At 36.7% G+C, this 13534-nt stretch overlaps 1 protein-coding gene across 1 annotated transcript; it reads left to right on the forward strand.

The window, feature by feature from the left end:
• The first annotated feature begins 203 nt into the window (after positions 1–203).
• On the forward strand, positions 204–10778 carry LOC122292043 (outer envelope protein 61). The gene is made up of 11 exons (XM_043100219.1): positions 204–547; positions 1170–1400; positions 6847–6903; positions 7010–7138; positions 7496–7573; positions 7702–7769; positions 8007–8056; positions 8195–8390; positions 8523–9099; positions 9534–9677; positions 10219–10778. The coding sequence occupies exons 1-11, from the start codon at positions 452–454 to the stop codon at positions 10363–10365; spliced, it is 1773 nt and encodes a 590-aa protein (XP_042956153.1). The 5' UTR covers positions 204–451; the 3' UTR covers positions 10366–10778.
• The last annotated feature ends 2756 nt before the right edge of the window (positions 10779–13534 follow it).

Consider the following 13534-nt stretch of genomic DNA (forward strand, 5'->3'; position numbering starts at 1 on the left):
GGGGCAGGGATAATTTTGGGAATTAGATGAAATAAGAAGGGTAAATAAGGTAATTGAGTTTAGGTTGCTATGCAAAGCATATACGAGTCTTGGGCAGGTCTCCGATTTTACACCCTCTTCAAGAGCATTCACCCATCCGTACCTTCTTCGTTCAGGTTTGGTGGGCGCTACACCCCCCCCCCCCCCCCCCCCCCCCCCCCCCCCCCAAAAAAAAAGCCCCCCATCATAATAATACCGACTCCCCTCCCAGTTTTCCGAATACGTACAACAATAATTTCTTTCTTTCCTTCTTATTTTGTGGTTCTTTCTGTTCCCAAGTAATTCTTCGGTCCTCCAACGTTTCCCATTTCTCTGTAGAAAGCATTTGAAGAGGAAGAAACTCGTTCGGTTTTGGCGGTTGAGTTTTGTCTGATCCGTTTGATTTTGAAAATTTTTTAGAGGAAGAGACGAAATGTTTAACGGAATGATGGATCCGGAGATGATAAGGCTGGCTCAGGAGCAGATGAGTCGGATGTCACCCGCCGAGCTTGCTCGGATCCAACAGCAGGTCCGCTTCCCTTTCTTTTATTTGTCTTCTTTCTCTGTTGATCTCTTTCCTTTTCTTTTTCTCTTTTTCTCTCCTGGTGTCATAACTTTGTAATTCAGTCTAATTTTGTGGTATCGTGCGGGGAAACATATTTCCTTTCCGGTGGCTGACGAGAATCTATGCGTTTCTTCGATTTGATTGCTCATTTTGAGTTGGGACTGGGAATTGTAGCTTTATTATCTATTTTTTTCCTTTCATTTGTATGGGGACTTTTTGTTCCTTTGTATAGTGGTCGTTGTTCGTTTGGAATTGGAGAATTATTTTATTTTCTAATTTTTTTCTTTTTTCTGATCAGGTTTATTCAATCAATCTCTAATTTTCAATTTTATCCTTGTTATTGCAGTTTCTATGTATTATTCTTTCGAATATATTCTGTGGGTGTGGCGCTTCATTTTTACATGCGCATGGAGTTCGTTTTGAACTTTTGCCTGTATTGTTCCCCGAGAAAAAAAAATCAAGTTCTGATTACGCTCTCAATAACTTGATGGCATTTAACAAGCTCATTCTGTTTATCTGTGTAGTTTTGATAAAAGGTGAGAGTCTCCTATATTTTGATAGCCATCTCTGATCATTTGCATTGCAGATGATGGCCAATCCGGACTTGATGAGGATGGCCTCTGAAAGCATGAAGGACATGAGACCTGAAGATTTTAAAATAGCTGCAGAACAGTTGAAGCATACCCGTCCGGAGGAGATGGCTGAGATTGGTCAGAAGATGGCCAATGCATCACCTGAAGAGATGGCAGCTATGCGTGCCCGTGCTGATGCCCAGATCACCTATGAATTGAATGCCGCTGAGATGCTAAAGCAAAAGGCAAGTAGCAAGCATCTCAAGTTAGAACATTCATATTTTCTACAAGACACATGAATAGCTGAACTTTTCTTTACACTGGTCAAGAAACTATGCTTGAAACTGATTTCGAGTAGGATAAAGGATAGAATGCTGAGGCGAATGATAGACATCATTGTGGGCTTTAGAGCTGTAATGATAAATGGCTTGTGAGGGCTCCTAACATAGATGCTAACATTGTAAAAAGCAATTCACATAAGGTATAAGTGGTTTCAGAAAACAAAAACACGCAAACTTTATTAGATAAAAGATATTAATTAGTAGTACTTATTAAAAATTGTTCAAGTCTTGTGCTAATTCACAAAAATCCCTTACTCATAAAAACATAAAATAAATTTTAGCAAGGTCAAGGCCTACGTCTCTTCTTCTCCCTAAGCAATGTCATGTCCTGAAGCTTTGTGCCCATGTTGTTCGTCACTTGGATGGTTAACACGTAAAAAACACAGTTTTTTGTGTGACAGCCCTTGTGAAATACCGTAAAAAAGGAGATGCACATCAACAGGCACACATCTAGTGAGTGATTCCGGCATTGCCATACTCCCCATCATTCATCATCAGTTATCTGTTATAAGTCATCAGTTATCATGCAATCATTTGGTCACTTTCCTTTCTTGTTTCCTTTTCATTCATTTTTCCTTTTCTTCCTTTCATTTATTTGATTATAATATAAATAATAATAGTAGCAGTAGTAGTAATAGTAATAATATTGTAGCATAGCAGAAGCATGCCAATTAATTCTGGAAGCATACGATTAATTCCATTTATAGTCACATGCTTTAATAGTAAGAGTTAAATCAATGGCATGATCAAGGAATAGGAATTTCATATAATAATAATTAAATGTAATACCGCTTCAATTTCTAATCAAGTGCATACTCTCCAAGGCAGGGCCCTTTGGACCCATCCCTGCAGAGTAAACCCTGGTCCTGTGCACCGCATCCTCAAAAGTTTACCTACATGGAAGTGATAATAAAGCTGAATACATGGAGGAGATTTTTCTTAACATCAAAACACTTGCAATGCATCCAACCTGTTTGAAAAAATACCTCCCACAGCTTAAACATCCCAACAGAGATACAACAAGCTTCAAAATAATTTTTTTTTTTGATAAGTAATAGACTATTAAAAGCAATGAAACTAGCCGGAGCCCATATACATAGGAAGTATACAAGATGAGACACCTAATTACATTCTAGAAAGCTGAAAAGAGAAAACAAAAACTCATGAACACTCTCTCCCTTCAATACAATAGCAGAAAACCACTGAAAAAGAGAAGATACAAAGAAATTCCAAATATCTCCCACTGCTTTTTTCCTGTTGTTGAAGCATCTGTCATTCCTTTCTGTCCATAAACACCACAATAAGCACAATGGTATCATCCTCCATGCCACATCCAGTTGAGAGTTAATGTGATTTCTGTTCCATTAGGCTAAAAACTCCACCACCCTCTTAGGCATAACCCAACTCAGCTCAGATCTACAAAGGATACCTACTCATAACTCACTAGCCACCTCACAATGAAGAAAAAGATGATCAATCGATTCACCATCCTTCTTACACATAAAGCACCACTCCATAATAATCATACCACGCTTTCTCAGATTATGTATCATCAAAATCTTCCCTAGAGCCGCAGTCCAGGTAAAAAAGGCAACTTTAGACGGCACACAAACCTTCCGAATACTCTTCCACTGAAAAGAAACATGCTGATGGGCAGACAACACCTTATAAAATGACTTGACAGAAAAATTATTGCTCCCTGAATGTTTCCACAGCAAACGATTTCTCCCAAATGCACCTATCTTTACAGAATACAGAAAACTCAAAAAGCCTGCAATCTCATCAAGTTCCCAATCCCGGGCATTTCTAGTAAAAATAATATTCCCAATGTACAGCCCCATCAACACGAGACAGCACCTCTGAAACAGCAGCCTGCTGATTACCAACCAATCTGAAAACTACCGGGAAAACAGCATAAAGAGGTTTCTCACAACACCACTCATCAAACCAAAACCGGATTCTATCACCAACTCCAACCTCAAACTTGATATGTTTTTCAAAAATATTCCACCCCTTTCTTAATATTTCCAGAGGCAAACACCCTAAGAGCTCCTACGCTCCTTAGAACACCATCTCCCCCACTCACTTCTGATCAATCACCTCTCTCCAAAAAGAATCTCCTTCCTTTTGATAGCTCCACAACCACTTCCCCAATAATGCCTTATTAAAAAAGTTCAAATCTCTCACCCCCAAACCACCATTCACAATCGGAAAAATCACCCTTTGCCAATTCACTAAATGAAATTTATTCTCCTCCCCCAAACTGCCCCATAAAAAGGCTCTAAACAATTTTTCAATCCGATTAGCCACTCCTACTGGTAATGGAAATAAAGAAAGATAATATGTGGGAAGGTTGGAAAGAGTGCTTTTGATAAGAGTTAACCTCCCCCCTTTTGATAAGTAAAGCCGCTTCCATCCCGACAATCTTTTCTCAACCTTTTCTATAACCCCATCCCAAATCCTGCTAGCTTTAAAAGACGCCCCCAAGGAAAGTCCAAGATATTTCATTGGGAGAGATGCAACCTTACTACCCAACAAATCCTCCAAAAAGTTATCATTCCTCACCTCACCCACTGGCACCAATTTTGACTTCCCCAAGTTCACCTTAAGGCCCAAGACAGTTTCAAAACACAGCAGGACGACTCTTAAAGCTTGAATATGACAGGCATCAACATCACAAATAAAAGAGTATCATCCGCAAAAAGTAAGTGAGAAATAGAAATAACACAATTACTATTGTTTCCCACTGAGAAACCACCAGGAAAGCCCCCTCCCACAGCTGCCTCCACCATTCTACTCAAAGCCTCCATAACAATGACAAAAAGGAAGGAGATAACGGATCCCCTTGTCTCAACCCCTGTGAAGACTTGAAAAAACCACAAGAGATACCATAAGCTTCAAAATAATTTATCTTCTTTATACCTAATTATGTGGTTTTTAATAAATTTCTTACTTGTCAATAAAATTTATCATCTCATCATTATCATCAAACCCATAATAGCATATGGGAATTACACACTGAAATCCGATGGGAGAGAGAAAGTGTTGCACCGAGAAAGAGTTTACTGAGAGAGATGGTAGACTGATGAACCAAGAGAGATATATGCTGAAAGCTGAAAGTGCCAAAACTGAGCCAATTTATCCCCTTGGCAGTCTTGACTTGGCACCGAAAGGAAGACCTGTTGTTCAATTGGCAACAACAACAAACTGCAATAAAGGGGGGCTGTGTGGCGATCATGTATGCAACAAGTCTTGTGTGTGGTACGACTGGTGGCTAGGCATAGATGGGTTTCGGCTGGACATCTCAAGTGGCTGAGGTGAGAGGGAACTGTGAGTCAGTGAGTCACAGATGGTGTGGGTGTTTGGTCTTTGGTAATGGTCTTCAACTATGCAGCGATGGGCGTGGGCTTGAGCTGAGAGATGGCCGTGAGCTAAGCTTGTTTTTGGTTGTCCTGTTTTTGTTGGCGTGAGGTTGACCTTTGGCGGTGAGAGCTTTAGTGCGAGAGAGAAGTTGGTGTTTTGGTAAGAGAAGGAACTAGAGAGGATGTGTGGATGATAGAGAGAAGGGTCTGTGTGTGAGTGATTTTTATAAAGGAGAAGTGGTCTTCATCTTTTTATGAAGCTGTTGGAAGAGAAGAGTTCTCATGGAAGAATGATTGTAGAGGTTTAGCTGCAGTCGGAGAGAGAAGTCTAAAGCAAGAAAAACATAGAGGCCTTACTGAGTAGGGAGTTGGTGGGCCTGGTGGAGTTATCGCTTTAAGATGTGGGCCGTGGCCTTTAATCCAAGAGTTGGCTCACTTGTCCATTGCAATCATAGAGGCTTGCAGAAATTCATGGATCTATAGACTCAGTAAATATATTCTCATATAATTGTAAGGAATTAGGGCCTGGGTATAATATTTTCCTCAAAACACTATGTCTTTGGGCTAAGGCTTTTATTGAATAGTGATGAAATGTTGGAGTTTTTATAGTTTTTTCTTTCTTCTTAGCCGCTGTATGTAGGTATTTCCTCTTGTATACTTCCTGTGTACTTGGACTATGCCTATTTATTGTAATAAAACTCTTATTAAGTATCAAAGAAAAGAAATTAGGGCCTGGGTGTTACATTAGATGTCTGCAACTATAATGCATTATTTTAGTGACAACAGCCAGAATTTATTTTCTAATATATTTACTGTACTACCTGTCACTGTGCAGCTTAGTAGTCAAAATGCCTACTTGTGAGTCATACATATTGAGTTTAATACCATTTTAGGAGTTAGTTAAAAAAAAATACGCTAGGATTTCCTTGGAATTACCCGGTACATGGTTTTGTTAGGTCTGGTTGTGTATCTGGGGATTGCTCCCCAGGGATGGTCTGAAAGGCCCTACTTCAGTGAGGTTCCGCATCATTAAAATACACACACAATCTATTGGTCAAAGGGAAAGTTTGGGATGAGCTATAGACTCAAACATCTAAGGTTTGATCCTGCAATTCCCTTGGATTACCTGATACATTATTTTGGTGGGTGAGATCGTGTATGTTGGTATACTGCCCAGGGGTGGGCCAGAAAGGCCCTAACTTGGTGAAGTTCCACATCATCAAAAAATTAAAGTTCCTATAGTGTTTTTGTTTGATTATGTTGATGACTCTCTTTTACTGATGGATTTTAAAACTTGAAATGATACTGAAAAATGGAGTTGTCTTATTTTCATGGAGCATCCAAATGTATCCTCAAAATTATCTTATCTAATAGTATGGATTTTTGCTTGATCTTGATCTGTGAGGCTGAAATAGATGTTGTATTCGATACCCCTTTTTTTCCCAATAAGATGTATTTTTACATGGGAACTTGATTCCTGTTTTCCAATGTAAGGTAGGCTTATTAAATCCGTAAAGCATTATCCACATGCTTGTGTTGAACTCCGATTTTTGGCATCTTTGATGATATGATTATTTATCTGAACAGAGAAAAGAAATATGTGAAATAGAAATGAATACTGTAATGATAATCCTAGGTTTGATGCAACACTGTATGGCACATTTTTTATCCGTAAGAGACCCCTACATGTCTCCAAAAAAAAGGAAATTAACTTGGCAAAACGCTATCTTGAAATAATGCTTCCACAAAATAAATATTCCTGTAATTTTATTGAGAAAAAAAAAAAAAATGGAGAAGATACAGGCTCTAACTACTTGGAATACTTTCTAGGTCCTACGTAACTCTGCCATGGAATAGGTCTGGGCATCTAGGTACATTAATGCATCAAGACTGACTGAGTTTAGCAAAATCTACTTCTGCTTCCGTATACTTTTATGCACTGTATTGTTGTCTACCATGTATTTATGGATTTATTATCAATTTTGTAGGGTAATGAGCTTCACGGACTGGGAAGGTTTGACGATGCCTTGCAGAAATATTTACTTGTAAGGGCACTCTATGTTCTTCTGAACCTTTTATTTATTTTGCTGGCTGTAGACTTTTCCTTATTGACTGAATATTATTTTGCATCTTCTTTCTAACAAAATTTAGGCAAAGAAAAATCTGCAAGGCATTCCATCCTCCAAAGGCAGAACACTATTATTGGCATGCTCACTCAACTTGATGTCGTGTTACTTGAAAACAAGGCAGTATGGTGAGTGCATAAGAGAAGGCTCGGAGGTATGAAGAATTCAATTTTCTCTCCTGATCTAATCATGTAATATGGTATTGGTCATCCATTTATGATGTCCGTATCCAAACATTCAAAAGTGATGCATCTGTTGAGAAAAATATGTCAGCAACAGAAACAAATTTATTAGGGAGGCATTATGACATTCTGGAAATATAAACAGGAAGGGAACATGTTATAACATATGTAGGAAGATCAATAGACAGCATAAACCAAAACTTCTTCTTGACTTCTTTTACCACTGCCTATATAAATGGACACTAATATATCTTAATTGGTTAGTTTCTTTCATTCCCACTATCTTTACCTTCTTTAATTTCAGTTATTTATTTTTCCTACTGCTTCAGGTTTTGGCATATGATACAAAGAATGTCAAAGCTCTATACCGAAGAGGTCAAGCATACAAAGAACTTGGTCAATTAGAAGTGAGTTTCATGCATATACATGAATTTTTAGCTGTGATTTCCATATTGTTCTTCTAGGGGATGCTTATTTTTATGTCAATGGATTCTGATCTGATTGTGATATCTGAAGTCATTTTTTAATATGTTAGGATGCCATATCTGATTTGAGCAAGGCACTTGAAGTTTCCCCCGATGAAACCATTTCAGATGTTTTAAGGTGCGGCACCTCTCTCAAACTCTCTCACAATGAAAGAATCTTGCTGTTATTTGTAATTTGATGTGGCATTCACACATAAGTATTTAAGCCTTTGCTTCATACTTAAGTCAGTATGAAAATCTACGTTGCTGATTTAGAGTTCATCTTCCCTCTTAAGTATTGAAAATGTCAGTTGCAACATAATGAATCTGAGCTGGCAAATTTGTCATGCTAAATGGCATTGAAATGTTGTTACAGGGATGCCAAGGAAAGATTGTCCGAAGAAGGTGGTGGGCATTTGCCGAGAGGTGTGTTTATTTCTTGGTTGACTCGTTTTTTCATTCTCATTATTTTTGGTACTTATTAACCTCGAAAAAATAAGACCTATAGCATATATATACTTAATTTTCAGTATTTTAATTTGTTCAATTTTTATTGTTTAATAGGATTAGTAATTGAAGAAATAACTGAAGATGTTGATGCTGCAATTCCTGGGAATGATAAAAGGTCAAGCACAGAAAATTTGACGGTGCAATCAGAGCTAAATAACTGTTCTAAGAATCAAAGTGCAGTTAACAATAGGGGTATCACGACAAATTCTGAGGCTTTGCATGCTTTGAAAGATGACTCGGAAGCTATAAGGTTAGCTTGCATCCATAAAAGAGTTATTAACGGCTTTCTACGAACAATTTTATGTTGAAGTGGTGTATCCTCATAACACTTTTTAAATTCAAAATAGGTTAACATTTGTGTGCTTGTGTATTTGCTTTATAGATCGTTCCAGAATTTCATTTCAAATACCGATCCAGACACACTGGCTGCTTTGAATCCTGGAAAATCTGGGGAGATACCTCCCGAAATGATTAAGACTGCTTCAAATATGATTGGCAAGATGTCACCAGAAGAACTTCAGAAAATGCTTGACTTGGCTTCATCATTTCAGGGGGAGACCCCAAATTTTGTTCGAGGTTCATCTGAAATGGATTTTAACAACTTTAAACCTGGGTCAGTTCCTCCTGATGTGACACCGGATATGCTTAAAACAGCAAGTGATATGATGAGCAAAATGTCACCAGGGGACCTGCAGAATATGTTTGAAATGGCATCCTCTTTCAGAGGGAAAGACTCAGCTCCAATGGCAACAGCTGTAAATGGTTCATCTAGCGGGCCAAAATCTTTGGGAGGCCAGAAAAATCCTCTAGAAAATAGGAGCAGTGCTGTGGGTGAATCTAGTTCAGCTCGTGGTGTATTTTCAGACTCAATAAATACTTCTCGGTCAAGTTTCCCAACCTCAACTTCTGATTTGCAAGAGCAGATGAGAAACCAAATGAAAGATCCAGCAATGCAGCAGGTTTGTTGTTCTTTTTTATTTTATTTTTATTTTTTTATTTATAAAGTACAGGTTTTTTACTGCTCGGTAAAAAGAATTTTTATAAGGTAACAGATAACATGTATGGATGTCATAGGTTGATGGAATTCCGTAGTTATGGTAGACTTTAACTGAAATGTTTTTAAAACTTTATTTGTAAAAATTTTCCTGCTATTTACAATTAGTATTACATATGTTCTTAAGTTTATAAACTTGTGTTGTCAATTTTTGGCTCGCTCTTGTCAGTGGCTGCTTATTGTTTCTCAACAAATTTCAAGTTCCTAAAGATAAGTTTGTGCCTTTGTTTGTTTGAAATGCACTGTTGAACTGTGGCTAAGAAGTTCATAAAATGAGATCTCCATGATCTTGTATGGTCTCTATGTAGACCTTAATATTTTGTTTTATATACTTTACAGATGTTTACATCAATGATTAAGAACATGAGCCCCGATATGATGGCAAACATGAGCGAACAATTCGGTTTGAAGCTTTCTCGTGAAGATGCAGCAAAAGCTCAAGCAGCCATGTCATCATTATCACCAGAGGACTTGGATAGAATGGTACCTTCTTTTACTCATGCTTTATCATTGAAAATGGCCAATATTTTTTTAATGTCTAGTGAATGTTGTTTGTTCATGAAACATCCTAGCGGTTGCCATTAGCTTATTTGTAGATATGCTTGGCTGCTGGCTTCTCATTCTTCAGCATAGGCCTCCGCCGGGCACTCTGCCCCCTATATATATATATATTTTGATCAACTTAATACCTCTTCTTGGCCTAACCACAGAGAGTCCTGAGAAGCTCAGCCACACTGATGGCCATAAGAGAATAAGTCTTTAAGACCGTTCAGACTGGATCTCAAGAAAAATCCAACTCCCCTCCCCCCCAATTATCAAATTGAAAATTGATATGATTTCTTGAGAGGTTTATGCAGGTTTACTCAAAAACCAATAGTTGGAATTGTGGTCCCTTGAAATTAGAAGATATGAAAAGAGTGGTTTTGAAAAAATTCACCTAGGTCACCTTGCCCAAAATGTGCACAATGTACCATAATTGGTGGCTAATACGAAAAAATCAATTTGTGTTGAATTGTGGTTGCAGATGCATTGGGCTGATAGGATTCAAAGGGGGGTGGAATGTGCAAAGAAGACAAAGAATTGGCTGCTGGGAAGGCCTGGATTGATTTTGGCTATATGCATGCTCATTTTAGCAATGATCCTTCATCGGTTGGGATACATTGGTGGCTAGAATGAGCTGATATTTGTGTAGATGATTGACGAGCACGATGAGAAAAGGGAGAAGTAATGCAGGGTTTAGTTGAGACAAAGATAGAGACGATGAAACCGGGGCGGGAGCAGTGTATTAGTGGATAAACATAATGCAACACAATTTGGTGCCACTCCATGTACTACTTTCTCATTTTAGCAATAAAGATTTTTTTTTTTTCTTCCAAAACTGAAACCAAAAAAAAATTCTTGTATGTTTTAAGGGAATTCTTTGGTTTTTAGAAACTTGCATTGATCTTCATACTAGAGTATAATTACAGTGGTGGTAGGGAATCCAAAGGAGACCCCAATTAGGGAACTGATTATCTCTACTCTGTGTAAAAGTAGGATATTATTTATGGTAACATATTTAAGCATTTGGAAGTTCAAATTTTATTGATTACTTTTTTATTCTTCTTAAATGGTATGCTTTGATGATAAAACTGGTGGCATTGTGCCATGTGAAATAGAACAGATAAGCCTTATACACTTGCAAAAGTGCGTGCAAAGGATGAAATGAGATTCCGTACATTAAAAAAAAAAAAACAACTCTACATTTATTTACCCAAAAACAATAAGCAAACAAACAATTCTGACTTCAAATGCCTTTAGGCCCTGTTAGAAACTTAGACTTCAGTTTAGACTAATTTTAAGTTGATTTTAATATTTAAATACTTAATTCTCAAATTTTTAAATTTATTTTTATTTAAAATTTTTTTACATGTGAGATTTATGACTTTCAACTTGACATTTCTTTACATGCGGGACCGACAATCTTTTTTAACTTTATATAAATATATTTAAATTCATTTTAACATTTAAACTCATTTTAGGTGAATATTTCAAAACTCATTCTACCATATTAACTCATTACTATTCATAAAGAATGTAACTCATTTTAATGCAGCTCAACATTCAAATGAGGTGGTTATGTTTGGATGTTGGGTTGAGTTGAATTGAATTGAATAAAATACTATTAGAATATTAATTTTAAATATTATGAGTGTGTTAGGATTTGAAAAGGTTGAATTTTTTTATTATATTTTATATATAAATTTGAAAAAATGTATAGAGATCTGAAAAAGTTGTAATGATGAGATGAAATGAGTTGAGGAGAGTTTGGTAACTAAACTGGCTGGCTCAAGTGTTAAAAGGGGGGCATTTCAACACCCAATGGGAGGCTGACACCTCAGCCTTCCCATTGCTTTATAAAACAATGAGATACACAAGATTGTAGCCCAAGATCTAAACGAAATCTCTTTGTTCTTTCTCATCTATTTCTTTGGTCAAGAATCAAGATAATGTCCTGAACCTCTGTCATGTTAATATAAACTGAACTCATTTATCAATTTCACATAAAATCAAATCAGAACACAAAAATATTACATTATGTCGTTTGTTTAAGCAAAATAAACATTATATTAAAAGAAAAGAAAATAAAAGGTAGTACGAACGATGAGAATAGTAACCTCGCTTGGTTATACAGATGAGATAAGATGTTTTAAATAGTAATAAATAAAATATTGTTATAATATAATTTTTGAATATTAATTTTGTATCGAGATTTGAAAAAGTTAGATTACTTATTATATTTTATATTAAGATTTGAAAAAGATGTAATAATAAATTGAGATGAGATGAGATGAGATGAGATGAAATTTTTAATTTTCACTAACCAAACAAGGCCGGCCAACAAGCTATACAAAGCAAAAAGAAAAGAAAAACAAAGTAGGAAATAGCTACAAAAAGTCGCTCCATATTTCCTGACATGGTGCCAAAAAGTTGCCACGTGCGTCTACATTAATGGTGCGTGTTGATCACCACCGTGTTTGAAGGTGGAGCAAAACATCAAGAACCTCTTGGGGATGGTGTGTGTGGAGTGCTGTGGGGGGTTTGAATGACACTTATCCAAGCTCTAAACAATTCAAAAATTAAAAAGGACGATGGTAGGTACACATGAAGGGAAATGATATTCCCACCGAGAGTATGCCTAGAGAAAAGCCATCGATTGTGGTTTTTTAATTTTTAATTTTTTAATTTTTTTTTATAACAGACATACTTTCATTTATATCAAAAGGAGTCCTTATACATAAAAGTTTTATCAAGCCAAATAGATTGGCTTACAAAAGAAAGACATGAATTCCACCACATTACAATATCATCAACCTCTCTAGCATATCTAGCCAAACAATGGGCAGCACCATTACCCACACGATTAACATGCTCAATTCTGGCTTCCTGAAATCCATATATAAGCCTGCGAATATTATCAGGTCTGGGAGCTTTTGAAGGATGCATTTGTTTAAAGGCATTTTCCACTTCCTTGGCCACATAAGGTTTTAAAAGCTCTACGTTCATCTCAGTAGTTACTTTTCTGTCAATACCCACTAAAACCTCCTCCATTTCCACTTGGTTAGTAGCTGAAAACAATTTCTGGAAATAAGCAGTGATTAACTCATCCATCTGATCTCCATTTTCCCAACATCCATCATTATCTTGCAACTAAACAATAGTATTTTTCCTTCTTCGAGAAGAAGTCTTTGAATGGAAATACTTAGAATTACAATCCCCTTCCCGAAGCCACATTACTTGAGACCACTGTTTCCACATTAATTCATCCATTTCAAGCCATTTCTGAACATTTTCCCTGAGCTTGATTAAACTCATTCAGACAAAAACCTGCATTTCTTTCTTCTAAACTGTTGAGCTTCAACTTAGCAGTTTTTAATTCATGTTGAACATGACCAAAAGACATTTTATTCCACTGTCCCAACTCCTCAGCACAATCAGAAATACATCCCATAATACTTCTTAAAGGAGATGAGGCCTCTACTCTCCTCCATACATTCTCAATTATAGAAGAACACTTCTTCTCCCCCACCCACATAGCTTCAAACCTGAACAACTTTTTACCCTTTCTCCTAATTAAATACCCATCAATATCTAACCACAAAGGAATATGGTTAGAATAAGCCGCCACACCATGTTGAACTCTAAGGTTTTTAATTTTTATTTAATTGTTAAGAAAATGTTTTTTAATGAGTTTGTGATTTTTTAAAAAATGTTTTAAGGAATTTAAAAAACTGTTTGAAAAAAAATTTACACTTATGAGTGGCTTTTCTCAAGACCCACTTTCAATGGGTGTAGCAGTG

The sequence above is a fragment of the Carya illinoinensis genome, chromosome 13, assembly GCF_018687715.1.
Source record: "Carya illinoinensis cultivar Pawnee chromosome 13, C.illinoinensisPawnee_v1, whole genome shotgun sequence".
NCBI lineage: Eukaryota > Viridiplantae > Streptophyta > Magnoliopsida > Fagales > Juglandaceae > Carya > Carya illinoinensis.

Excerpts from the sequence above, each read along its gene's own strand:
- LOC122292043 (XM_043100219.1), top strand. The coding sequence starts at position 452 with ATGTTTAACGGAATGATGGATCCGGAGATGATAAGGCTGGCTCAGGAG. Across the intron at positions 7,139-7,495 it reads GCATAAGAGAAGGCTCGGAG|GTTTTGGCATATGATACAAA; the intron begins GTATGAAGAATT and ends CTACTGCTTCAG. Across the intron at positions 7,770-8,006 it reads ACCATTTCAGATGTTTTAAG|GGATGCCAAGGAAAGATTGT; the intron begins GTGCGGCACCTC and ends ATGTTGTTACAG.